At 44.5% G+C, this 27857-nt stretch overlaps 2 protein-coding genes across 3 annotated transcripts in view; both read right to left on the minus strand.

Moving 5' to 3' along the window:
• The window catches only part of b3galt1b (UDP-Gal:betaGlcNAc beta 1,3-galactosyltransferase, polypeptide 1b), a 64026-nt gene extending 59798 nt beyond the window's left edge, over window positions 1–4228 (minus strand). Inside the window, exon 1 of the mRNA XM_062533395.1 lies at window positions 4148–4228. The gene's annotated coding sequence lies outside the window, so the exon portion shown is untranslated. The remainder of the gene's footprint in view (window positions 1–4147) is intronic.
• Window positions 4229–7489: 3261 nt separating this feature from the next.
• On the minus strand, window positions 7490–27489 carry xirp2b (xin actin binding repeat containing 2b). 2 transcript variants are annotated; one of them, XM_062533982.1, is made up of 9 exons: window positions 27338–27489; window positions 23377–23531; window positions 21937–22062; window positions 20578–20670; window positions 20135–20201; window positions 19715–19815; window positions 9865–19450; window positions 9277–9407; window positions 7490–9140 (listed from the first exon to the last, which is right to left on the minus strand). In XM_062533982.1, the coding sequence occupies exons 2-8, from the start codon at window positions 23431–23433 to the stop codon at window positions 9316–9318; spliced, it is 10122 nt and encodes a 3373-aa protein (XP_062389966.1). In that variant the 5' UTR covers window positions 23434–23531; window positions 27338–27489; the 3' UTR covers window positions 7490–9140; window positions 9277–9315. The 2 variants fall into 2 exon arrangements, with proteins under 2 accessions (XP_062389966.1, XP_062389965.1); XM_062533981.1 differs by having other exon boundaries at window positions 19715–19818.
• Between the last annotated feature and the right edge of the window lie 368 nt (window positions 27490–27857).

The following is a 27857-nucleotide window of genomic DNA, read 5'->3' on the forward strand; positions in this document are numbered from 1 at the left end:
AACATCAGAGCCGAAATGGACCTGCAGCAACTTCCTTTGCAAATGTGCATTCTGTTGATTGGCAGAGGGCCATCAAATCAAATATTGAAAATCATTTTTAGGCCATGACTGGAATTAATGTGACACGTCGTATTCATATCCATATTCATATCCATGGCATCTTGTTTTTGGGCTTCATGGTAGTGCATAATGTCGATACATGTCAGAGCTGAGAAATCGGCTAACTCCAGCTGTTACCGGAGCTATTCCAAACTACGATCAATATGTCAGCGTCAAGGAACTGGTCCTGGAGCTGTGATTACACAGAAACAGCCATGCCCACCAACTGGCTGCAGAGGTGATGTGTCTGTGCGAGTGTGTGTGTGTGTGTGTGGCTATGTAATTCTAGCCTGTGCATTTATGCAGATCGGTGCAGTTGGCTCTGTGTGTGGCTAAAGCTACCTGTAAGTGCAGCCATCGGGGTTCAACCTAAATATGGGTTGTCATGATGAGCATGTTTACGAGTCCAACGCCCCTTGAAATGGGAGCTCAAAGCTGGGAGTTGTACTATGCAGTGTTAGTCGTACTATGCTGTTCTAGTTGTACTATGCAGTGTTAGTCGTACTATGCTGTGCTAGTTGTACTATTCTGTGTTAGCCGTATATGCTGTGTTAGTTGTACTATTCTGTGTTAGCCGTACTATGCTGTGTTAGTTGTACTATTCTGTGTTAGTTGTACTATGCACAGTATCTGTGCTTTGGTTACGATAAAGACAGAAGAAACTAGCATGGTTCTTCAGAGCAATCCAACACCAACATTTAAAACTTTCAAGCACTTCTATCAGGTCGTCTCTTCTAGCTCCGTGTGGCAAATGCAGCCTTTATTTCATCTAAATGCAGATGACAGATCCATGCCAAAAGGGATATGTGCCACAAATAAAAGTACTGTACTTGTTACAATGTGACTACCATGCAACAAAAGGTAATGACACACTGTATTTAGAGAAATAAGGCTAGAGTAAAATTGAGGATTAAGTTCTTGGGTCTGTCAAGTCATCGCAACAAAAGGTCAAGTTATCAGTTAATATCCTTAAACTACAGATAGAACACACTCCAAAACGACAGAAGAAACATGAGTGTTTGACAATGTTTTTTGACAATGTTTTATAATTATTTGAAGGTTTAATTAATTATGTTTGATAGTTATCAGGCTACAACAAATGTTAATTTAGACTCAGCATCTCATTACGCAAAAACATGTAGACATTCACAGCACTACTACCACTAACTCCACAAAGAAAGCCAAGTGACCACAGTTTTTGTCAACACAGCAAGTGGCATCTCTTACACTGGGATTGGCATATATACCTACCGTTGCATAAGGCTGCTGAACCATTTACAGACAAAAGCATTACAAAGCACCAGCTGTTTGTTGTGCTTGATAACAACACTCCATGTCCTAACTGAGTTAAATAAAGATACAATGGTACAAAGAGATGTGAAACAAGCCAAGCACTACAAACCCACTAAACAGACCAAATGACTCGGTGCTTAACATATTTTCTTTGGCTCTGTCAGACATCCAGACAGCCTGGGCTGTGCAGTGTTTAAACCTCACACCTCATCACCTTCAATAATGAAAACAGCTGACAGTTATGTGCATTTTTGCCTCCTTGGAAGCAAGTTTGGCTCCTGTTACATTGGGAGGTTTGCACACAAGGAATAACTCAGGACAGCAGGCCCTGGTCTGGTGTGTAATTAACCACACACTCATTCATTGACTGGTTGTGCCAAGCAGTCTTTGCCTACTCTGGTTTTAGCCAACTCGTCAGGTAAGGAAAAACTGGTCATAAAATTCCAGTTTTAAAAGCAACCATACATCTTCAAATGTATGGGGAGCTACAACAACACATTTAACTTCTCAATTCAGGGGCTGCTAGCTGCTGTAGTGTGGCGTCTAGTGTGACTGCCACATAACAGTATAATTCTGCTATCTATTTGGCTGCACGGCCAAAGGAGGTCTGCACACTTCTGGCTACAGTCTATACAGTCTCCTCCTCCATGACCATTCAATGACACCACTTATAGACTATGCAACCACTAGCTGGCACAAGATTGCAGAAACCATGGTCTTAAAAGGTAAGATAATCTCCACAACAAAAAAATGTAATCTGGATCCCAAGTGTCTTCATTGGTACACTATGGTAAGGCATAAACATAGCCTGAGGAAATGTTCTTTTGGTTCAGTATAAAAAAAACCTCAACATACAGCACAGTATACTTATTTGGATTTGGCTGTAAAATGACTGTGTGCATAGGGAGGAAAAACTAACTGACATCCTTTCAATATGGCACAAACAGTTCTACTACAAAACTAACACATTTAACAGCACCAAGCACAATGAGAACTCAACAAGACGCCAAATAAACTACTTGTTTTGGGGTTTATGAGGATCCTAAAATCCACAGGGCACGTGCAAAGAGATCAACCGTGGACTGTGAAACCAGGCTGTGGCAGGCACAAGCCTCCCTTTGCGCCCCCATGGAGGTAGCATCTCATGGTGTGCAGGGATGAAGAGCTCAGTGTCTGTAGCCAGGGGTAAAGTGCATGGAGGCTGTTAATGGAAAACACTGGGGAACAAACACCTCCCCAAAAAACAGTGCACAGAAGCCTGCCTGAGAGTTGAAATCTGGAGCATGGCATGCCCGTAGCTCAAGAGCGGTGATCTGCATTTATCTGGATGACTGGAAAAAGAGCTTTACGTGTGAGCTGCAAGAGTGATTTGTTTCTCTTTGGCTGAAAAGTCTCCGTCTCCTTTCCCACACGATGACCCTGGCATCGAGAAAAAAGAAAGCAGGGGACACTCTCAAGAAAGCATTTTCATTCCCCATTTGGTTATTCGGCGGGGGAATTATGAGACCAATCAATGGACCTCACTTCAGTTATTTGAACACTCTAAAGAGGTTGTTGGAAATTTACAACAGCAGAACCAACTGTGCTACTGAGCTCATAGCTCTAAAAGCTGAAGTCATAAAATGAGTCCTTGAGGAAGATTGTTCAAATTATGCACTTTAAATTTCTGTAATTAGGCTATTTGCTGAGATCTAATTGTAGTCTAGGCTACTAGTGGGCCAACATAATATGAATGCCCATCTAGAATGATTTCATTTTGAAAGGTCAAACTATTGTTTGATATAATGTATCATTCTGACGTCCAGAAAGTATGTTTACTTGACCCAATGACAACAAAATCAGTCATGTACTGTAGGCCTAATACTTTCAAGTAAATATCAATATGGACTACCAGTAACAAAGGCCATTCATTCAGGCGACTTCAATAGGACGTACTACATAGCCTATAGCCCACTTTAAAATTCCCAGTCAGCTGCATTCTGTGCTGAAATATGGTCCAAAAAAGAGACCGGCTCAACCCAACAACCAAATACCAGGTGGTCGCAAAACACGCGGAACTTCAAGTAGCCTAACCTATCGATTTGGAAGATTCACTTCAGTAAACCAATAGCTATGTCAGCAGGGTTCGGACATCATTCTCGGAATATGACAGCATCTGTCAATGTGAAGCGGAGAAAGCCAGTAGCCTAGTGTCAGTAAACCTGAATTCGGCAGGCAGCGTAGTTGGTAAAATCATTGTCATCAGGCAAATAATGTTTGAGGACGAAAGCCTGATACACAAATGAGTAATGTTACAAACACAATATCATGTACAAACTTCACAAGAACGAATCTAAAGTTATCTGAAAGCTTTCGAGGATAGTGCGCCGATTTCAAACTATAAGTAAACGATTCTAAGAGGCAAAGTAGATGCTAAGGGTTCTTCCAACACAATTGCCCAATTGCCCTATCACCAGCAGTTCATTGATCGGCTGATCTTTTTCTCGACGCATGCCGCTGGAGAACATCGTCAAAGGGCGAAACAGTTAATGGCACAGTATTGTGTCGAATAAGCTACATTCTTGCAACAAAGCCACAATTTGTTACTGATAACAGCATCTTGTCACCGTGAGCCAGTGACAACAATGTGTCAAACCTGTTTAATGTTTAGTTACGAGATCGCAGCACATTCCAAAATACACCATCGAAATAGTCTACAGCTTTACGCGTTTGCCTGAATGGCATGATCATCACTGAGAAAGTAATTTTGCTTTACCTTACAACTCGAATGTGTCCATCCTGCCAACACTTCTGGTCCTGATGCTTCTGTAGCCTGTGCCCCTGTCTACTCAGTATCTCCCGGCAATAGACTAAATGGTTAGAGCGAGCACTACGGAGCCATGTAGTTGTATTTTAACGCGACAAGAAGCTTGACCAATCAGAGTTCTAGCTGTTGAATGCGCTAACCAATCATGAGAGAGTACCAATCCACACAGCATGTTAGATTGAGATTTTTCATAGTTTTAACATAATAAAAAAGTAGCATTTATTAGAAGACAAACTGGAGAATGTATTAACTGTCGGAATTGAACGCAGATAAAGCATCAATGAATCTCTCTTCACCCACATTGCTGTGTATTAATTGCAATATTGAGCATGACTTAAATAAATACATTCAGTGACAACAAACTGAATAGGCACCTCACCCTTAACTTCAATGTGGCTCTGTCAGCTAATTGACTACATCAGCATCCAATTATGTTTCTGCCTCATGAAAAATGTAAAGCCCCTAGATGTAAGGTTATGTCTTTGCCATAATGCAGTCCATCCATTTAGTGAATTCTCTCATGCCCTTTTTGATGAATAGTAGCCTACAGTACCTTTGCATCTCTCCACTAAGGCTCTGTGGTAGGCAGGCAATCAGAGGGAAGCCGGCCAAGTAAGAAGGCTGAGGGCAAGCAGGGAGAGCAGGTGTAAGGAGAGTAAGCGTATAGGATTAATCCAGCCTAAGCCTTTCACACATACACACAAAGAAGTTTGCTTGCGTGCCTGACTAGCTGCAAAATAGAGACAGTGTACTATTCTTGGAAAGCAGACAAGGGTGGAACGGATCAGACAGGGCTATTGCTGGAGCCTTCCTTTTCTTGACTCACCTGCCTGCCTTAGTTGTAATACAATGAGCTTAGGCCGTTTTGGAATATGAACGGACGTACCTGTGTCTGTGTGGGACAGGGTATTACCTAGTTCCACCTGGAATTAACCAGTGCTTAGCTGCAACGTCTTTGCTGTTCCTCTAGGTCAATCTGGAGTTTGTTAAAGTGAACACACAATGTTTCATTATAATGTTGCCATCATTTTGACTCATTATTGATCTTGGTATACAACATTTTATGAGCTTGTTACAAATAATGCAGTAATGCTTTACGGTTCAAGAGAATTGGTGTTAGTGTTCCCCCTATCTCTCCAGGTTGCATCTTGTGATGCAAAACAGTAGACACCTGTGCTGTATCTGTGCTGCAGGCTACTCTATCTCTTTTTCATACTCAATCATGTACATAGACAAACAGACACAGAGACATCAATATGTACATTGCATACAGATAAACAGATTAATGGACACATACGCGCACACACACACACACACACACACACACACACACACACACACACACACGCACGCACGCACGCACACACACACACACACACACACACACACACACACACACACACACACACACACACACACACACACACACACACACACACAAATGCACAAAGAAATACTGTACATGAACACATCATTAATATATTAAAACGATATGCATTCACATCACTGTACGGTTATGAATATAACCTGGGTTCTGTGCTTTGTCTTGTGCCTGTGATAGATAGTAACATTAGATATCTTGCAACAGCATGAGAGGAAGCATGCATCACCCATCCCCTTTCAATTGAACGTCACCTGTCAATTATTTCAGAGCACTCTCCCCAGACATGATTTGTGTTGGGCGTACATTCCAGTCTTCCTATTCACCCAAGAGAACACAACCTAGATTTGGCCTGGCACTCTCAGTGTTGTTTAAACATTAATGAGTCCTGAACGTAGATGAGAGCAAGCCACCTTGTGGTACTCTATGGGCCTTAATGGGTTTTGTAGAAAGGCTTTCGTAATGTGACTGATGCACATAGAAATTTGAACAGCATTAGGTTGTGTTAATGACCATGTTATAAGAGCAATTCTGAGCTACAGGTAAATCTTGTGATTGTATGGCAGTGAAAGTGTTATATGCCAAGGGACCGTTAAGTTGTTATGTTTCTGCTGCTGTTAAGGCTAACTGCTTTCAGAAACCTCTTAAGTCACCATAGCCCAGACAGATAAAGGTGTTACATGTCAATGGCATGGAATAAAACCCAGCTGGATATTATAAAAATCAAATCTATAAATCGAGGAAGAGGGGTTTGATTACGTTATGTATGCTATGTATTACAGTATGTTCCCTCTTGGTGGCATTGGTTCTTGTAAATGACTTTGTCATTGGCTTTGTATTTGTATATAATCTGTTTTGCCTGACAGTCTTTTTTACAGTGAAAGGTAAAGTTTCCAAGAAACCATGGGAATACACTCCCCCAGAACATTTCTGCATTGTAAATATGTTCTCTTTTACAGAAGGCTTAAAGTGTGTATACATACAGGGTATACATCCGACTATTAATAGCATTACCATAGCAATTTGTGATCTCGGATTCAAATTCCAGGGCTGATATGATAAATTGTAAAAATATGTCATGATGCACGACGAATAATGTTTTTTATGTACCTTTGATAGTCAAATAGATAACAATGCTGGAGGCTCAAATCCTGCCTGAATCTGCATATTTTTCTACATAGTTTTGGACAAAAGCATCTGCTGAGCCACACCAGAATCATTTTAAACTAAGCTTACAGTAAGTAAAGTATAAATAGCACTTGCTTGAGACTGGAGAGCTGCAAACCACCTACAAATTGATAAGAAAGATGTAACTAATAGTTGCCCATCGCACTTTATAATACCCATTTATTATGTTATTTCTAAATAGTGAATTATGTTAATAAGGGGGTTTTGACATTTATATTAGCTCAAGGATTACGATTAACAAACATGTATGCTATGCATGAATTACACACTGCATACAATATGCATATTTAATACTGCATATATTTTGGGTGTCATAAAGTATTGGTAGGTAATCTGATGGGCACTGATAGCTAATCATTCAGTAATTAATTGTAATGGCTTATTTACTGTGATTATAAACTACTTGCAAGTACTTACATTTGATAATTACCTGTTACCAAATGCAAGTAAATATCTAACTATCTAACTAGTTAGTAATACTTTGTAAATGGTTTGTTAGCACACCTTATTATAAAGTGTTACCCAGGTGTGGGCTCTAGAACATTCCTTAGATCAGTTATCATGAGGCTGTGAAGGCGTGTACTGTATGTGTGGAATGTATTAACCTCAAATGAGAAGAAGAGCCGAGATGGGTGATTAATGCGGCGTAAAACCCACCCGCACACAAACCTCCATGGAGACACATGGTCGCTCCACATAGAGCCCTCAAATCACAGAAGCACTGGGGTTTTACTATCATTTATTGCTGCTGAATCAATAAATTATAAAGACTATTGTTGAACCAGCCTGACAAGATAACATTATCAGGAATTGTCTTTTTGTTTTGATTTTTTTTTTACAAAGAATATAAGACTAATCTAAGATAAAATGTACCTTGTAAAATATTTCCTGTTTAGAATAGGATTAAAAATATCCAAAAGAAAGACAATTGATACCAATTAGATATGACATGATAAAGAAAGAAACATGCTTGATCTGTTCTTTCAGCTGCACACCAGGTGCTTGAAAATGTAAAAGTAAAAATGAAGATATGCAGAAAAGACTTTCCAGGACATATTACAACCTTATAAAGAATAAAAAATATATATACTGACAAATGGTGATACTTATAAATCTAAGTCCTATCGCAACTTTCTCTCTCTCCATGGCCACTGTAACAAAATGAGAGCAAATGTGATGATCTTTCAATACAGGGTGTGAATGTTGTACAATACAATGAACATCTGGAAAGACTGAAAAAACATTGAGGTATGTAAACACAGAATGTAACCATTTCTCTGAATGAGAATTGCTGTATGTTTGTCTTTGTGTTCCCCCACGTATAGAACAAATTTGGCAGTACCTGAATTAAAATGAAATTTCAGGGTCTTAGCCTTTTTGGACACTAAGGTCCATAAGGTTTTTTTTATGATACTTTGTTTGGGTATAATGATGCTACATTCACAGACATTGGAGCATTGCTTTTGGGTTAAAGTTGGGTATGAAACTATATGAAACATTCTTGCAGAGTTTCTCCATCTGGCTCCTTCTTCCCATCTTCAGCTCTTTCATTCATTGGTTCACGTCCTTACACTCTCAGCACATTCCTTACCTATTGATCATGTGTTCAACCACACACTCACATTCACTCTCTCCTCTCCACTTCTTTCCTCTCCTCTCCTCTCCTCTCCTCTCCTCTCCTCTCATCCCACACTATGGTCCTTTCCTGGCAGGTCAGTTTCATAGTACCTTCTATATTCACATTCTAAGTATTTGCCTTCATTACTCATAGCTTATCCACAATCCTGAGCCTCACCAGGCCTTTATACATTTACTTGCTATACAACAACTATAAAATCTCTCAGCAGAAGGTTGATGCAGACCTTTTTGTTTTCTGACTTCTGAAATATGCTGGTTTTGCCTCTGTGCCTGTGTCCCTAGCTCGTTGGGATTGCTTTTCTTTGGTGACATTTTGGAGACTTGGGTGCCTCACTTTTGGGGGGCCAGTCTGGTTTGACAACTTTTATGTCTGAGTCTATGAATAAAGATCTTTGGGGGGAGTCTTTTTCTGGGGGCCATGTCAGGGATATTTTGCTGGCATTGTGACCTGTTTTTCCCGCTGGTTTGACTGTTTCTTTGTCAGTGGTGGCGATGAGACTCTCTCTGTCTGTCGAATAGACACTGCTCTGTGAGACAGAGTATCTCCACTCTGCTCTCGCAGTGGGAACAATAATGCTGGTGCTGTCTGTGTTATGAAGTTGGTGTTGTGAGCTGTGCAAATCCAGTAGATCATTTTGTCCAAATCCTTCACCAAGATTTCCTTTGATCTTGAAGAGCTGTTTGAAGTGCGGGGGGCAGTACAAATGTCCATGGAGAGAGACGTAGTTGCCAAGGCTGCAAAGAATGTTATCAGACACATGGATATAATTAATAACTTGACCTCATTTAGAAATAATGTCATGTAGTGGTTAATGGCATAATTCTCAAGCATTGTGTGTAAAACTTATGCTTAACTTGTGTGCTCTCCTACCTTAATTTACTCCTGCAGTGCTCGCAGGAGAAACAGGATTTATGGAAGTTCTTTTTGTCTGCGATTAGAGACTCCATTGGAAACACCCTTCTTCGACACGCCGCGCACAGCTCTGACTTTGGAACTCGAATCTGAAGTGGAAACAAAGCAAACAGGCTCACTGTCAGCATTACTATCACTTGTGCATAACACGGAGAAGTAGAGCAGTGGGTTGCAAAAGCTTTCGTGCCACAAACAATCCTCTCTGGGAATTCAGTTATGAAATGTATACATAAATTCAAGAGAGCAGCTGTGCTGCAAAAGCAAGACAACACAGAAAGGGTTAGAAAACATAATTGAGCCACACATTAAAAGTCCCATAAGCACTTTATGATGTACAGGTTGCCATTTTCTCATGTTTTATTCATTTATCTCCATCATATAAGCTGGTATATCTCATGTAAAATTATTGCATAAACTGTGCATATCATACCTCCCTGAGTTATTGATCTGTGTTCAAGTCAGTGGCAAACAGTGATTTCCACTGCATGCTCCACCACTGACTGGAGTTAATTTTTCACTCATGCCATGCACAGCAAGCATGTTTACCGGTCTTCTTCTGCTGTGTTGTAATCTGTGAAGTCGACTCCTCGGAGACGCTGTATCCGAGGCTCTTAAACACGATCTCACTCTCGCTCCACGTCTCCTGGAAGTTCTTCAGCAGCTCGTCCGTGGAGACATCCGCCGCAGCCGCAGCCTGAGCGGCATCAGCCGCAGCGGCAGCCGCAGCGGCCTCTGAGGCCTTCTTCCTCACGGCGTCGGCATAGGAGAAAGGCACGCGCGGAGCCACACTGACACTCTCGGAGCGCTGGGAGACCGAGGTTATGGTTTTTGATCCGGTTATCCTGTTGCCAAATTCGTCCACTCCGGAGTATTGCTCTGAGGTTGTTTTTGTTTCGGAAAACCCTGCTGGGTCAACCGACTTCTCTGTTAGCTCTTGTTTGTGAGGAGGCAGAGGCAGGTTCAGCTGGGAGCTGGGCTTCGTCTCGCGGGAGTCTTCTTCCTTTGAAGCCTCCGATGTGATTTCCTTCACTTCGGCATCCAGCTCCTCCTGTTTGTTTTCCTCCTCTTTGACAGGGAGGCTTTGCTCACTCATTTCAAAAACATTTTTAATAGTCTTGATGTCGAACGCCGGCATCTCCTCCTCTTGAGTGGCTTGTTTGTCTGCTTCAGTCTCCCAGTCCCAGTCTTCCATATCGCTACCCAGCCGCTCTGGTATGTGGATGGGGTCTTTCCTGCTATACACTTTCTCCTCAGGGGTCTCAAATTTGTTGAGGAGGCCGGAGAGGTCAACCTTGGGGAGTTCCTCTTTTTCTTTCTCTGTCTCTGGCTCGTCGTTGTCGGGGCCCAAGCGCTCAGGGATGTCAATGGGATCCTTTCGCACGTACGTCTTGTTTTTTTCCGCTCTGCGTGCCTCTTCAAAGAATTCCTTTTTGTCTCTCACTGACACTGTCTCCGTTAGTTCATCTGCCCCCTCTGGAGCCTCTGAAGGCTCAACCGGGATCTTCTCCACCTCAGGGATCTTCTCCACCTCAGGATCCCTCTTGACCTCAGGATCCTTCTTGACCTCAGAGGCCTTCTCTGCCTCAGGAGCCTTCTCTGCCTCAGGGGCCTTCCCCTCGATTTTGATTTGTCGGTGGAATGCCACCGGGGATGCCACAACTTCAGCTCTCTTCGGAGTGACCTGGACAGGGTGTGGCACTGGGTCTGGGGAGGCTCCACGGGAGAGTTTGGCGGTGGCCTCCCTCAGCCTGGTGAGGCTGTCCGACCTGGAGAGGTTGGACGAGGGCGAGGGCGACGCCGTGGCCCTGCTCACGCGTTTCTCCGACCTGCGAGGGGGTGGCGTCGGTGGGGTGGCTGCCCTGAAGAGAGGGGGAGGCGAGGGGGCCACTCTCTGTGGTGAGTCTGTTCTCTTAGTGGACTGAATGGTGATGAATGTGGGCGAGGGTGGACGCATGCGCAGGGAAGGTGACGGCGCACGGGGGTCGATTGTTTTTACCGGAACTATGTTCAGCTCTTTTGTCTGCGACCTAGACTTCTTCTTTTTGGAAGATTCAACTTTAGTTGAACCGATGCTTATTTTTGAGACTCTTTGCATTGTAACCTTTTCAGATGTGGATTCGGATTCATGTTTTTCCACCGTTGCTTGGATACCCTGTAGAGATACCAGTTTGGCTTGTACAATATTTTCGACATAAGCGACAGTGTCCTTGAGTTTCTCTCCACTACTTTTGTCGGCATCTCGCTCCAAATTAGCCCTCTCCTCAGGCTCTATCAGCCACTCAGGAACTTCACTGAGCAGCGTCTTCACAGACTTTGAGTCCATTTTCCCAAAGGTCCCCTGCAGCTCAATGATATGAGCCAGCAACCTCTCTACCTCTCCAAGTCTGTCTGACGCCTCAGAGATATCTGCCCAGGACATTGTGGGTTCTTTTTGTGCTGGCTTGCTTGTCACTTCTCGACTTTCATCCTTTTTCTCTTGATTCGACTGGATGCTTGTTTCCCCTTTCTTTTTCTTGGCCTGCTTTTGATGTTTGACTGAAGCCTGTTGCTGAATGCTCTGCTCAACTTTACTCTCCGTGATAATCACCTCCTCTTTCTGAACCTTAATGTGCTCCTGCAGGACAGCTTGCTGTGTCTGCACCACCACAACCTCAGATGACTTCTCACTGACCGCCTTCCTGGGCAATGCAGGGGAGGCAGCGGGAGTTTGCTGTGCGCCTGCCTCTTTATCCTTCTTTGCCTTCCTCCTCCTCTTTTTAGAACGGCTCTCTGATTTGCCTTCTCTGCCATCTTTAGATTCCACAGAGGCCTCGCGACTCGGCCTTTGATTCATCTCTTTCACCTTGACATCCTTTGCTTTTGTCTCTGGGATTTTTTTCTCACTGGTGTGCTCTGCCTCCTTCACTTCTTTGTCTTTTGTCTCGGGGATTTTTTTCTCCCCCGTGTCCTGTGCCTCCTTATCATCCGCCTTTACAGCCTGTGGCTTCTCTGTGGCCCCCTCCTGTTTTGCAGCCTTTTTGGATTTCTTCGCTTTTTGCCCATTTGTTTTGGGCACCTGTGGGTTTGCAGTGGTAATGCTGTCATCTACACTTTCCTTGACTTGTTTGCCCGAGTCAGGGGAGGTTTTGGCCTGCCCCTTGTCAGCTTTCTTCCTGCCAGTTTTAGGAGATTTACTTGGAAGATTTGTAACATCTTTTATGATCTCCACTTTGGTCTCTGTGACGTTTTTAAGGGCAGTTTCAGACTGTTCCGCATCAGTAGATACATTTGCAGAGGCTGTCAACAAGGTTGTGCTGTTCACAGCAGAGACAGACTGAACAGAGGACATGGCAGACATGGTGGACATGGAGGACATGGAGGACACCTGTTGCATGCTGGTGGTAATAGTTTTGTGCTTTTTAGTCGAGACGGTCTTGTGTTGCACTGTTGACGAAGCAAGAGAAGTCTGATTAGAGGTAATGTTCTGTTTAGCTGGGGAAATCACGGCCGATTCCGGGGGAGATTTCTCATTTATGTCAGAGATCAAAGGCTTGCTTGGGGGAGCGTCTGACGGCTCGGTGTGCTTGGATGATTCATGCGATGGTGTGTCTGATTCAGCTTTGGTCACAGTCTTTTCAGCATGCTCGTGAGTGAAATCAAATGCTATGCTCTTCTCTGATTGCTCTGTGCTTTGAGTCTGTGTGGAAAGCATTACTAGAGCAGAGCTGACTGACTCGTGCATTTGAATTTCAAACGGTGCCAGACTAGCAGGCGGATTCAATTCTTCTGTCTCTTTTTTGTATTTTTGCTCGGACAAAATTAAGGGGGTATTGAATTTGGAAGAATTGGATTTTGATTTTGATTTCCGCTTTGGAGTTGGCGAGGGAGGTGGGGTTAGTTTCACCGTTGAAATTTTTGCAGCCTGCAGAGGTGACTCTGGCTTAGTCGTTGCCTCTGAAGTGTGTGTGACTGTGGATGATACTGTGCTGCTTTTCTTACTTTCAGTTTTACTGATCTCCTGTACTGTCTTGACACTTGTCGAGGTCACATGTGACACAGACTTTTGTTCCTCCTTCAACTCCTGCTTTTCAAGTTTTTTCTGTGAAACCACTGGCTCGAGCTTTGGCACTTTACACAGTTCAGGGACTTTGACCTTTTTGACCGTCATCTTCTTTGCCTTTTTGACAGAAGTACTGGGGGTCTGCGATGGCATAGCATCAAGCTCCTGCTGAGAGGGAGGAGGGGGAAGGAAATCCAACTCCGTCATGGAAGGTGGAGGAGTAGGTGGTGGGGGTAACATGTCCAGATCGAACTGTGAGGAAGTACGAGAGAGAGGAGGAGGAGGAGGGGTAGGAGGGGGAGGGAGGTCATTATCGCCTGGGAGGAGAGGAGGAGGAGGAGGTGGTGTTGGGCACGGCTCACACTCTGGCAGTGCTGGGGGTGGGGGTGGGAGGGGGAGCTCAGGCAGAGAAGGAGGAGGGGAGGGAGTAAGAGGCACGCGTATGACTTGTGTCTTAACTTTGGTGCCCAGCTTGATCATGCCTTTTTGATTTGTCTTGAGGTTCCTGAACTCTGTCCGCAGTGTCTTAATGCCATGATTCTGTGTGATTGTGTTATGCTCCATCACAGTTGTCTGTGTCTGTTCGCCTGTGTGGGACTCCTCTGTGCTGACAGTCGTTTGTGTAGATTGTGCAGGTTGCAGATTTTTCACAGCGGAATTTGATTTCATTTTCTCCAAGGCACAAGTACAGCATATGTCATGCTCTTCATGTGGCGGGGCTTTCGGGAATCTAACCTTTCTGGTCGCCTGTTTTCTCTGGATTTTAGTATTGGCCCGCTCTGCTGTTTCCAGCAGACATTTTATTGTGCCTTTAACATCCCCTTTTACAACTTCCTCTTTATCCTCCTGTGCCTGGTCTTGCATTTCATATAGAGATTTAATGGACATCTTTACATCACCTTCAATGCTTGGCCTCCGCTGTGGCTGAGGAGAGGCCGGCTGCTCCAGCAACTGCTGAATAGCACCTCTCACGTCTCCCTGGACACCAATTTCTTGATGGAGAACTCTTCTCTCGTTAGAAGCCTCATGCAAGCTCTGCAGGGCCACGTGAATGTTCCCCTTAACAATCTCCTCCTTCTCCATCCCTCTCACAGCTTGTTTTGCCTCCTCCAGTGATTTTAAAGCACCTTTGATGTCTCCAGGCACTAAATCTTCAATTACAATTCCAACTTTGCTGGTTGCTGATTCCTCAAGCGACCTAAGCGCTCCTTTGATGTTGCCTGCTACAATTTCGGGTTTTTCCACATCTTTGGGTTGATACTGGGCTTCCTCCAAGCACCTGAGAGCTGCAGGTATGTCACCTTTTATTACTTCCTCTTTCTCCAGCATCACTCTTTGGTTTACAGACTCTGTCAGGGAGTGAAGAGTAGCCTGCAAATCACCTCTGACTATCTCCTCTTTCTGTAGTTTCTCTAGTTGAGGCTCTGTCGTGAAAACTTTGACAGCATTGTGAATGTCTCCTCGAACGATGCCATCTTTGTCTATTGTGCGCTCAATTTGCATTTGATTGTTTTGCAGTACACGTTTTGTATTTTTGACATCGCCTCCAACTATTTCTTCTTTCTCCACGCAGTTTGACAGGTCTTCCTCTGAACTTGCTTGGAGTTGTTTCAGGTAATCCACTGCTCCTGACTCGATGCAAGTAGAGTAGAAATGGACGTTGCCCTTTTCTGTCTCATCCACTTGGATTTTCACCAACCGCCCTTCGTCTGAGCTGTATAGACTCTGTAAGGCGCTTTGTAGGTCACCCCTGACAACGTCTTCTTTTTCAACTGCGGTGTCGTCCTGCTTGTTGAGAAGTGAGTAGATGGTCATATGGACGTCTCCCTTCTCATCCTCCTGGAGCAGAATACCACTCTTGGCGGAGTTCTCCTCCTTCAGGAGGTTGTTGATGGCCTCTCGAATGTCTCCCCTGATGATTTCTTCTTTTTCAACGTTAATGTCCTTCTGAGTGAACAGCTGTTGGACTGTGCTGTTGATGTCTGCCCTAATGATTTCTTCTTTTTCAACGTTGATGTCCTTTTGACTGAACAGCTGCTGAACCGTGCTGTTGATGTCTGCCCTCTCCTCTGTGTCTACCCTGATGCGGCCCACTTCAGACTCGCGTCGGTTCAGGAGGTTCATCATGATGCTCTGGAGATCTCCTCTAATGACATCCTCTTTCTGTATCTCAGGGGCGTCCCTGTTCATCAGGTTGTACTTTGCCATTCTGATATCCCCAATCTCATCCGTCTGGATAAGTATGCCCTTTGAGTCCACCATTTTATGACTGAAGAGATCATTGAGGGTCTCTTTGATGCTTTTGCCCATGATTTCAGTTTTCTCAAGGTTTCTCTCATTGAAGTCAGTGATTGGGGTGGTTTCAAAGAGCTTGGTGGCAGATCTCACATCTCCTTTAACGTCTTCCTCCTTTTCAACAACCTCAGTCTCTTCATCAGAGTTTTCACCATGTATTTTATCTATGGTGTGAGTTTCAAACATCCATGTAGCAGTTCTCACATCACCTTTGTGGATTTCACTCATACTAACTGTTCGCACCAGGTTCCCAGACATCAGATCAGATTCAAAGTGATTTTTATTTGATTTTACATCCCCTCCTTGGACATCCTCCACGGTTTTTGTTCTTTCTTTCATGTCTTCAGCAATGGTGTCTAGTGGTTGTGTTTCAAATCTATACCTGACTGAGTTAACATCACCTTTTACAACATCTTCCTCAGTCACTGCTTTGATGAGGTACACTTCGTCAGAGTCTCTGATCGAATCAAGAGGCTTTGTTTCAAACATCCACCTGGCGCCGACCACATCGCCCTTCAGAACTTCTTCTTTGGTGAGCGTGGTCACCTCATGGTATTGTCCCTCTTGGTCTTGGATAGCGTATAATGGCTGTGTTTCAAACATATTGGCATAATTCCTAACATCACCTTTCTCATCTTCTTGGCACAGAATTTTCTGCAATCTAGTCATCTCTGACTCAGAGGACACCTCCTGAATTTGGTCCAGAGAGCATGTTTCAAAAATGAATCGTCCTTTATCCACATTTCCTCCCTGGACATCTGTCACTGTGCGGGTATTTCTCTGTTCATCAGTCTCAGATATAGCATCGATGGGTTGGTTTTCAAACAACCACTTATTGTTGACAACATTTCCTCTCTGGATATCCTCTGCATGTGCAGTTTTGAGCTTCTGGAAGACTTCCTCAGAGGTTGAGGTCACAACGTCACATGTCTCAAATTTATATTTCATATGGGACACGTCTCCAGACTGAATGTCAATTTCAGTAACTTTCTTAAAAGACTCATTGTCCTCTCCTATGATGTTTTCAAGATCCTCTGTTTCAAATAGGAAGCGAGCCATCCGTACATCTTTGCCCTGAATGTCTTCCTGGCTCACTGTACTGACTTTTAGCACATTCTCTGAATCCTCCTTGATTGCATCAAGATCCTGAGTTTCGAAGAGCCATGTGCAGGACTTCACATCTCCTTTGTGAACCTCTTGAGCATCGCTCTTCATCTCCTCCTTATCATAGAGGACATCCATCGGTTTAGTCTCAAATAGCCACTTGCAGGTTTTGACGTCACCCTTCACAATTTCCTCAGACTCTTGGGTAACACATTCTTCATCATCAATGTTGCTGAAATATTTAATTGCGTCAAGAGGTTGTGTTTCAAAAAGCCATTTAGCCATTGTTACATCACCTGACTCAATTTCCTCTTGTGTTATGCCCTTAATGACTTGTAACTTGGTGGCACTTTCATCAAATTGATCGATGGGTCGTGTTTCAAACATCCATTGGCAGCTTCTTACATCACCTTTGACTATTTCTTCCCGACGAACTGTTTTGACCTCATGATAGTGGCCGGAGCTGTCCTGCAGAGCATATGTAAGGTTGCCTTCGAAACGGTCCTTACTGGATTGAACGGCACCCCAGGTTACTCCCTCCACTTGGATCTTTTGTGTCTCATCATATTTGTTCAGGTCATAGGTTTCAAACTTGTGCTTGTAATTTGCTACATCCCCCTTATCAAGATGCTCTAGGTTCACAGTACGTATGAATTCTTTCTCTTCGTCTCTGATTTGTTCCAGAGGTTGACTCTCAAACCTCCACTTTTGGTGTCTCACATCACCCCGCTCCTCCTCAGACGCCGCCATCTTTTTCAGTTTGCCCACATCTGCAAGTTCCTTGAGGTCTTCTGCTGGGGCCGTTTCAAAAAAGTGTTTGGCTGATCGTACATCACCCCTAACTATTTCCTCAGCTGACATCGGTCTCTCATTTGCATCATCTTTCAGTGTATCCATTGGCTGAGTTTCAAATACCCAACAGTTTTTGCGAACGTCCCCTTTGTAGCCAGACTCGGAGTGGAACTCCTCTAGATTAACCGTGCGAACCAGCTCTTTCTGCTCATCTCTGATGTGCTCAATCGGCTGATTTTCAAACATCCATTTCTGGTGTCGAACATCACCTTTCTCCTCCTCAGTTGCTACCACTGTCTTGAGTTTGCCCACCTCCACATCTTCATCCTTTATTTTCTCCAGCGGCTGATTTTCAAATTTCCATTTCTGGTGTCTGACGTCTCCTTTATCTTCTTCAGCTTGCATGGCCTTTTTAAGCTTTCCCACCTCAGCAAGATCCTTTAAGTACTCTTGAGGTGCTGCTTCAAAAAAGTGTCTGGCAGATCTCACATTGCCTCTAACAATGTCTTCCGTGGTCACAGGTCTGGCATTAGAGTTGTCTTTTAGGGTATCCATCGGTTGTGTCTCGAAAACCATGCAGTGCTTGCGTACGTCAGCTCCAAGAATTTCTTCCTTCTCAATTTTGGAACGTTCCCACTCCTCGTCATGTACGGCATCAAACATCCTGGTTTCAAACAGCCATCTGCACTTGCTGACGTCATCCTGATGGTAATCCTCCTTGAAAACACCGGACACAAGTCTAACAAAAGAAAGGTCTCTGTTGATCTTATCCAGTGGCTGAGTCTCAAATAGCCACCTTGACGTCTTGACGTCTCCCTTCTCGGTTTCTTCGCGACGAACAGAGGTGATCTCGACTGTTTCACCTGTCTGCTCTTTGAGCACACACATGCACTGAGTCTCAAACTTCCAGATGGTTATTTTCACACCATCTTGGATGTCCTCGTTCCGACACCTCAGCGTCAAAAGATGGTGTTCATCAATAGTTTCAGTGACACCATAAGAATCCAGGAGTTGATTTTCAAACATATGTCTCACCGATTTGACATCACCCTTCACTACCTCTTCAGAGAAGACTACCTCTTTGGTTTGTTCCTCCTCACCAACGTGCATGCGGTTAAGCCTATCAAGGGGCTGGTTTTCAAACATCCAGGCAGCTGAGCGCACATCTCCTCTGTAAGATTCCTCGGTTGTGTTCCTCTGTTCAGCAGAACTTAGAGCCTGAGACTCAAACATCCAGGCTGTCTGTCTCACGTCACCCCTGGCGATCATTTCCTGTTGGCTGCTATTCTTGGCTTCCTCGGGATCGGATGATTCGTCCTTGATGGCGTCCAGGGGCTTGTTCTCAAACATCCAGCGCATGGACTGCACCTCGCCCCTGAGGATCTCGTCCCACTCGAGGTACTCCCTGTCTGGGCTGCCATTGCTTCCGCTGTTCTCATACTCGTACTGCTGCTCGTCGTTTTCATCCTGGTTAGTCTCCAAGTGGTGGTGGTGGTGATGGTGGTGATGGTGGTGATGGTGAGGACACTGGAACTCCTCCTCGTAGATCTCTTTCTCCAGGGTCTTCCTGACCTCGGGGTGGATGTGCTTACAGAGACGCTTCAACTCCAGCAGCTCGCGCTGTTTGGCTTGGTGGGCTTTATGCACTGGACACTGGTGACCGTTTGAGTTTGCAGGCTCAGGGGGCGCAGGCAGGTCCTCAAGAACGTCTGAAGGCTCCTCTAGTAAATCTGGTGGTGGAGGTGGGAGATAGTCCAAGTCATCAGAGTCAATGGCACAGGCAGAGGCCTCTTCTTGTGCTGTGTTGTTGTCATATGGTAGGGCAGCAGCCTCAGAGTCGGGTGTGTGATGGCACACGTTAACCTCTGGAAACCAGTTAAACTTGCTGACACCACGATCAATCTTTTTCAAGGGGAGGAGGAGGAGGAGGAGGAGAGAAACACATCAATCAGCAGCTTATGTCTGACACATATGTGTTTCTTGTGGCATGCTAATACAATGATTGAATTGGTTGATCAAATTGATAGAATACGCTACAGTTAAAGATAAAACAGCTAAGTGCACTGAAGATCTACTTTTGACATGTATATGTGCACTTCTCTATGAATTATAGTGTGATAAGAACATATTTTTGGGGAGTAAAGAGAATAGGAATATCTATTATACCTTAATCTGCTTTCTGGGAGTTGCCTCTTCGATGTTTTTTTCAAAATGCTTGGCCAGTTCTTTGGCAGTGAGTCTGGATAAATCATCTTCATCAACCTCCTCTGCTGGCAAAAAGTGATATTTGCACTAAATATAACAGTAAACATAACTAATGAAAAGCAAATTTGACATCTTCACTCATTTTCTGGTTCTTATTTTTACATCTCAGTGTAATAGTGCAATTATGATGACCGAGTGAGTTAAGGGAATCCTGAGCATGACAATTACTGTTTCTGTCTGAAATGTACAAATATAGACCACAGCTTTACTATTATTCATAATTACATTTCTAAATACATGTGGTATACTGTATCTGATGATAACAGATCTTCATACTGTACATGTACTTAAAAGGACAGGCATGATCAATTAATAACTAACCATTTCCATCAACATGGTTTTCAGAGTTGGAGGTCATATGCTGGTCAACAGCTTGATTATATACTGTCTGTAAGAAACAGAGCATGGTTAGTTATTTTGCAACATCTGAGTTTGAACCTTCGCTGCATTGGCTGTTCTTTCTCAGTATGTCATGTGAAACAATAATGCTTTCTTTCTTTCATTTCATATCTGCATATGTTGACAGACTACATAGAATGCAGACAGGGATATTAATTGTGTATAATTTTGTACTTCTGTTTAGGGTGTTGTGTGTGAGTATGAGGTTCTGACAGTCTGACAGAAATGGTTTATTCTTTTATTAAAATGCCCCTTAGCCAGACAAATACATGAAGTGAAAATTAGCTGTTATTGTCATTAGAGACTAATTATCCTTTTTTGTGGTCGTCATTAAATGCGTTTTGCTCGGCAGAGTGCTGCAGTACCTTCTCATGGTGGTGCATCTGAGCCTGCATGAGGGGCGGGACACTTTCTTTGGTGTTACTCTTCACTGTCACCTCGGATGTGTGTGACACTTCCTGTGAAATAGAAGACACACCTGCCGTCAAAGAAATAACTGGAGATACACCCTCTCTCTCCCTTTCTCTCTCCCTTTCTCTCTCACTCTCTCTCTCTCTGTCACACACACACACACACACACACACACACACACACACACACACACACACACACACACACATACACACACACACACACACACACAGAAACAGCAGGAAATGGCTCCAGCTCAGTGACAACCGAGCCATAAGCAGCTGGAGTGAGATTAATTAACGTTCAGACAGTGGCAGATGAGGAGAACAATCAAGGGACACAAAATTACAGGAGACAGAGCAATGACACAATGACACCCAGTATTCTCAGAGTTTCTCTGGCTCCTTTTTGCTTCTTTTGTAATACACAGCTATATGCTGTAGCGTCAGTAGTCGTGCAATATCAAGCTCCACAGTGTAAAGGGCACTTGCAGGAGCCGATGCTAGTGCACTGAAACCTTCATGCTTCAAAGAACCCTGCAGTCTCTGGAGAGAACACAGTCACCCTTCTAGTTTGCTTCAATGCAGGCGGAACACAACAACCAAGGACTAACGCATGATTGACAACATTTGTAAGGGGCTGCTTGTTGTTGCGTTGGAATAGTAAGGAGGTGAGCACCTCTGCCTGCGAAGCTCATCCATCATTCAGCACTCGCACAGATTTGCACTGGCTGTCTGGCTGCGTGCGCGTGTGGCTCAGCACCCTACAGGGGAGCAGCATGTGCTGGAGCACACGGCCATGGATGGGTGCTTGGGGCAGGAAGGAGAGGGAATTAAACAGGTTCTGGGGCGGCCATGGTGTCCGTCTGCCCGTTCCTCCGTTAACCTGCTGCATCCATGCCTCGCTTTCCGTCGCCCTTTGTATCGCGTGTGCTTTGAGAACTTGACAAAAAGCCCTTCATTAGAGTCTCAAAATGCGAGAACCGCTAATTACACAGGCGCTAATCATAGATTCGAAAGCAAGCCTCCCTTCTTACTCCTTCTCCTTCTCCTCCCTCCTCCCTCCTTCCTCTGTCTTCCTGCTCTGTCGAGCCCATTACCTACATTGTGCTCTCTTGCTTGACTGACATCCCAGAGGCGAAAACCTTGACTTTCAGACTAAAAGTGGCTTACTGTGAAGTTTCACAAAGGAATTTCTTTTCTATTGCTGCCAGGCTATTCAATGAGCCTGACTCAGAGAAGTCACCGGGAGCTCGTGCCGTGATTGTAAGCTCTTTTCTAACAAAAGCACGTTCATACTGCGGATTTAATTACCTGCATAGTTCTCTGCTGGTACTGGAACTGGGCGACAGAGCTTTGTGATGTTGCAATTCCCTCAAACTGTTTCCGTACGCCGGCGAGTCCCCCAGGCAAAGAGCAGACCTCTGACTCCTCCATGACCTAATGAAGCAGAGCAAAGATCATTAACTCCTGGCAGCTTTGCGTGCTGCTGATTCCAACCACATCTCCACAGAGCCCCTGATTATGCACATATATAACATGCAGAATGAGACATCTCCCTCTGTCTGTATGTACCAGAATCAGTTCATCTGCTCTCCTTCTGCATACATACAGCTGCATACAAACAGCTATGAATGCCAACCAAGACTTCATGTTTCAATGATGAGACACAATTTCCTTTTGCTTTGTCTGCCAATCATTTTCTGAAAACAGGGCATGTTTGTTTTATCTGCCAATCAGCACAACAGCAGTTCTTTGTTTTTGTTTGTTTATTTTGGATGCAGTTACCGTTTGTGTGTGTGTGTGTGTGTGTGTGTGTGTGTGTGTGTTTGTGTATGCGTATACATATGCATTGGTGTGTGTTTGGCATGGCAATTTTGATGCCCAAGGTTAGTCTGCAGGGGGCATCTGCATCCCACCATGTTGTGTCCTGACTATTTTAGGCCTCTGTCCAGTGAGTGTCAGCTTTCTGGCCATCTGCAAGGCCAAGGAACCCTCCAGGGGTCAGCTGTCATCATCACATTCCACTCATAAAGCATGACAATGCCATCATCATTGCTTGTAATAAGGATGTCACTGGGTACAAATCACAAGCACTCCACTCTACTACTGGACACAACACTGACCTTAGTGTTGCTAAGGAGAAGCTAAGCTCCAGGGTTACATTACACCACTCTTCACTGGTGACGTCTCGTTAGCTCTTGGCTCTCAGGTACGATTAGCAGCCCTGGCTCTGGCATCATGAGCAATATCCAAAAGATTCTCATAGCTGCTTTGTGCTACTTCAGTATTCTGTTTGGTCAGAGCATCTAAATGAAATCGTAAATTTCTAAACGCCTTCCAAGTTTCTGAGCAGCAATGGCCACCTTAATAAATACTTTGTGTGCATCACTGAACGTGTTGTGTACAAGACAACAGCAAGACAGTTCTAGCTCAGCTGTCAACTGTAGCTCCCAATATGTCTAAAGGAAAAGAGAGAATCTGCTGGAGGGCTGTTGTGTAAATTGTGCTATGTTTACTCGGCACTTGAACTGCTGAGTTTCAAAAACAAACTTGGACAACTAAAAGGGGGTTTATTAAACCAGTCTCTGAACTGTAACAGGAACCTGAGTGGTTTCAGGCACCACTGCATCTAGTGGAGCAGATTTAGGGGCCCTTGCCCACCCTGCCTCCCCCCGGCCCCCTGCCTCCTCCCCCCAACCCCCCCCCCAGAATATGTCTGGCAGACGGAGATGAGCTGTGGGACTGACTCACCCCGCTGGAGTAGCTGGAGGTGTCCTGTTTGGACACGGCTGCCTGGTACATGGCCATGCGGTCCTTCAGTGGGATGGGTTCTGCGAGAGCGCCGCTCCCCTGGTCCTCTGTGTCCTCAGGTAGTCCTGCCCTGGTGACCAGTGAGCTGCCAGCAGCTACAGACAAACAACAGCGCCGCGTCAGTATTACTACAGTCACGTACACAAGTTAACAGTTATAAAGAGCAGCGCTCACAGACAGAGCTCACAAAACAACGCCTTTTCATTTGAAATGATTATAGGACTGCACTGCTCAGTGAATCAGATGCTTTCTCCATATTGATCTGTGCACAAAGGATGTGGGTAAATCGCTGTGAAATGACAAAACATGTTTGAGTTTATAAGAGGAAGAAATCAATGCAATTTACCATCTGCCAATTGCAGATAGATGTCTTGCGATGCGCAAAAGCAAAAAAGCCACACATTTTTGATAATGCATTGAAGACAATAAATTGTTGTGGCACAAAGGAATGATCTACCAAACACTGGTGTCCAAACAATAACTGTTAACTTGTGTACAGCGCAGTCCACATATTGCATAAGCTAATGTCGAGTTTTTAAATATAGACAAGCACCTTACAAGGAGCTCATATTCTTGGAAACTGGGGTTACAGGAGATGTTCGCCCTCAAATAACATGTTATCAAGGGGCCAGGCTTAAAGAGGTAAAGATGCTGCATGTTTACCTGGGGGGACAGAGGGGGGCATCTGACCGAAGCCCAACTTTGACCACAGGCTTCATTCGGCCTGTCACTTCCAGACCAGCACGGACCTCCAGCGCTGTCAGCGGCTGAGGTCATGCCGTCACCATGCCCTTACGCTATACATAGCCGCCGCACTAAAACTCAGAGCGGACGTTGCCAGGTTTTTCAGCCGGAGCCGTGTGCTCGTGAATCATTGTGGGCGCCTCTCCTACCTTGCCGTTCCCAATAAAACACAGCAGCATTATTCAAATCAATTACAAACAGACCCAGTGGCTGTCCAATTACACAGAGGGGGAATATAGATTGATGTGGCTCTCTGGGCTATAAAAATGTTGTTAAGGTAATGAGGCTTTGACACCGCAGACCGTCTCCACACCCATGGAGAGCACATTAGTGTTCGGCGCTACGCCTGCCGCTGCCATGGCTCTTCATTACGTGCACAGGAGGTGGGTGGGTGGGTGGTTAAGGAGGCTCGCAGGGGTGCATCTAAGCCTGTTTGTTTGGGTGAGGCCACGCCTGGCTCGCCCTCCGACAGCTTCGGCTGGCTTGCATAGTGGCGTTCATACACAAGGGACATGACCAATGTGTGCTCTTACTAGTCGATAAATGAGGGGATTTTGCCCCTGAGAATGTAAAGTGGTCATAATTTGCTTAACAAGACATTGAGAGTTGCCCGCAGGCCTTTAAAGCTGTCATGTTTAAATCCCCTCACACTTAGTGCAATAACTAAAATCACTGAGGAAAAAAAATAAGAGAAACACTGTCACCAACAATGGAAACCTCATTAAAGAATATAGACTTGGACAGCCAGATCATATCCATAATTGTTCGCTAAATGAGCACAGTCAGCCTGGAGGCCATTTGTGACTGAAATCATCATTTTCCTGCTGACATGATGCATTTTGAAGGGGCCTCAGTCACTTAATCGCTGCCTGATTTGAACGAATTATGATAAATCCTTGGCTGCCTATTTATTTGTTACAGGAGCAGTCAAAGGAGAGGTTTCATAATTAAGAGAGTACAATTTGATTTGGAGATGTTAATGTTACATCCTTTCCTCAGTTAAGTTCATTTTCATAGAGCCCTTTTGCTGCAATTACTTATGAATGGGACAACAACATCATCTCCTATCTTGATAATAAAGATTCTGTACCAATTTATGCTTTTAAAGAACACTAACAACGTTCTGATGTCGGCCCATTTTGCAAAACAAATCTTTACTTGAGTTTTTGAGTTCATATATGTGCCAATTCTAAAAACTATCATGAATAAAACTATTCCTTTGATATTCATGGCCAACATCAAAGATATAACCAGAGATTAATTAAATTATAAAAGCTGCTCCTGCTATCAAAAGGCGGACCTAGACAGAGAGTGGCTGGCCTTTTCAAACTGAATGAGAGATGCTCAGTGGGCTCCATTAAAGATAGTCAGAAATGTCTGATAATCTGTGTCTTTCCTCCCACCATGATGAATGGAAACAACGCTTAGACGGAGCGACACTGTGACATCTTTTAAATAATTTACCTCTGTCTCCAGATCAAACAGTATTAAATCTCACCATTATGGGGTCTGCCTCTCAATTGCACCATACAAATCAGAGCATTCGGCACGAAACCGGTTATTTACTGGGCAGAGAGAAACCTCTCACCCCCTCATCACCATTATTATTCTGCTGATGGAGCTAAGAAAAGCACTTATTGCCATATGATATCTTTCACTAGCTATAGATTTAGAGAGGGAGAGAACAAGTTATTACTGTCATCAAAGACAATCTGGACCCTGACGCTTCTTTTATTTCTGTGATTCTGCCGCTGCCCTTTCCATCACATGCAGCCCAGACTGAGAAGATGTCACCGAGTCTACAAGTGAGTAATTATATTACAGCAGTCTCCTGGCAAGGCAGGATTTTCTGGTCAGGAAATGTTAAATGTTTCTGCTATGACCCATCAGCTGAAGCAGACCCCCCCACACACACACCACAACCACCACCACTCTAACCCCCCCTGATTTTAGCTGCCCAGCCATGACCGGAATGCCCGTGTAAACCTATCAACCTGTCAAGAGGGGATATGCGGCGTATACCGGCCTCCCAAAATAATCAGCTTCCTTAATGCATCTCTAAGTGCATCGCATACAATATGAGAGCAATCTGGATGTGTATGTGGAGAGTGCAGACAGGAGACAATGGCAGGAGCAGCAGACAGGTAAACACCTCCTCGATTTGCAACACAGGTTGCTGTGCTTCTTCTGAACATGCATCCTGTGTCATAGGGTGGTCTGTGGGAATTGATGCCAAAAAATGTGACTCGGAGTCTCGGGCTATCTGGTGACGAGCCAAGTACATTTTTGAGAGCTCACGTAACAGGAAAGTGAAGTAATCTAGGCGCCAAGTACCTGCAAAAATACATCGGCCTTATTTTAAACTGACACTGGCCTAAGGGGTCGTGTTTCCGAGTGGGAGCAAGCAAGAGATGGCCTGGAACATGAGTTTCCTTTAGGTGAGTTTGACAGTCCATCAACGCCCGGCCTCAACACACGCAACTCACTCTTTTCTCACCCCCCTAAGTCTTTAGAGTATAGTCACACCAGCTACGCTCTTTACAGAGAGGGAAGTGAGTTATGAGGCGGATAAGACCTGGTTATGGGACACACTTGTAGTTGTAGATTCCATTTTTTCCACATTTCACGGTTGTTATTGAATTTTCAAAAACTAAGAACATTGCGGGAACTGTTTGAAATGGCTGGGAGCGCTGCTGCCTATTGTGTCTAATGTCTATTTCTTTTTTTTGTTTAGAAAGTCCTCTGCTATTTATCTCCCCCCCCTGTGCCAAGCTCCTGAAATGTATTGTTTAATAGCTGCTTCTGTCTCGGTCCCGCTCTTCAGAGAGAGAGAGATTGTGAGTCCATTATCTAAGCCAAACGCAGCCAGCATGAGCGATCAGCATGATAAATAACTCATTTTGAAGTTGTTTGCTTAGTAATGCTACTTGGTAATCACACGTTGCTCTGTAAAAGGTGCATCTGCTCAGACATATTTAGGCCATGTTTCATGAGCACATCATGACTGCTGAAATTATTAGAAATCAAATCACAAAAAACAACCTCTCAAATTACAACACTTTGAGCCCTTTTCATAGGATACATATCCGAGAAGACACCATAGAAACAGCTAAGTAAAAGACCTCGTATAGGCCTATTGACGCTCAATGCAACTCACCGAATCCTTGCAGATAAGCAACAAAAGCAGAGCGAGATCAGCAGATAGAATCCCACAGTTTGGCCTGATAAAATCCCTGGCCTGCAGGGCGATAGAACCAGAGCAGCAGAAAGACCCCACCCAGTGTTGGAGACCAGCTCCAGCCGCGCACATTCACCTCTGTCCCGCTGGGGCCGAGGGCAGCTCGTTTTATTTTGGACTCGCACCACCCCCTGCCCCCTGTCAGGGGACGCGTCTGAAGGGGGCTTTTTTTAGAGGCTCGACCCCTTCCAGGCTTTCCACTGCGGGACCCCTTTGCCCTCCACCCCCACCACCAGCCAACAGCACCACCACCTACTTGAGTGGATTTGCTAAGGGGTGCCTGGGCGTCTCTCTCTCTCTCTCTCTCTCTCTCTCTCTCTCTATCTCTCTATCCCTCGTTCTCTCTACCCCCTCCTCCTCTATCTGTCTGCTAATAAATCAAAACATTGGTGTTTCATCATCACCAGTGCGCCATGCTGATGAATGCTGTCCCTGGCTT

This window comes from Sardina pilchardus, chromosome 4 (genome assembly GCF_963854185.1).
Source record: "Sardina pilchardus chromosome 4, fSarPil1.1, whole genome shotgun sequence".
Lineage (NCBI taxonomy): Eukaryota > Metazoa > Chordata > Actinopteri > Clupeiformes > Clupeidae > Sardina > Sardina pilchardus.

Excerpts from the sequence above, each read along its gene's own strand:
- xirp2b (XM_062533981.1), bottom strand. The coding sequence starts at position 23,433 with ATGGCCATGTACCAGGCAGCCGTGTCCAAACAGGACACCTCCAGCTAC. Across the intron at positions 19,819-20,134 it reads AAACCATGTTGATGGAAATG|CAGAGGAGGTTGATGAAGAT; the intron begins GTTAGTTATTAA and ends ACTTTTTGCCAG. Across the intron at positions 19,451-19,714 it reads CTCCCAGAAAGCAGATTAAG|ATTGATCGTGGTGTCAGCAA; the intron begins GTATAATAGATA and ends CCCTTGAAAAAG.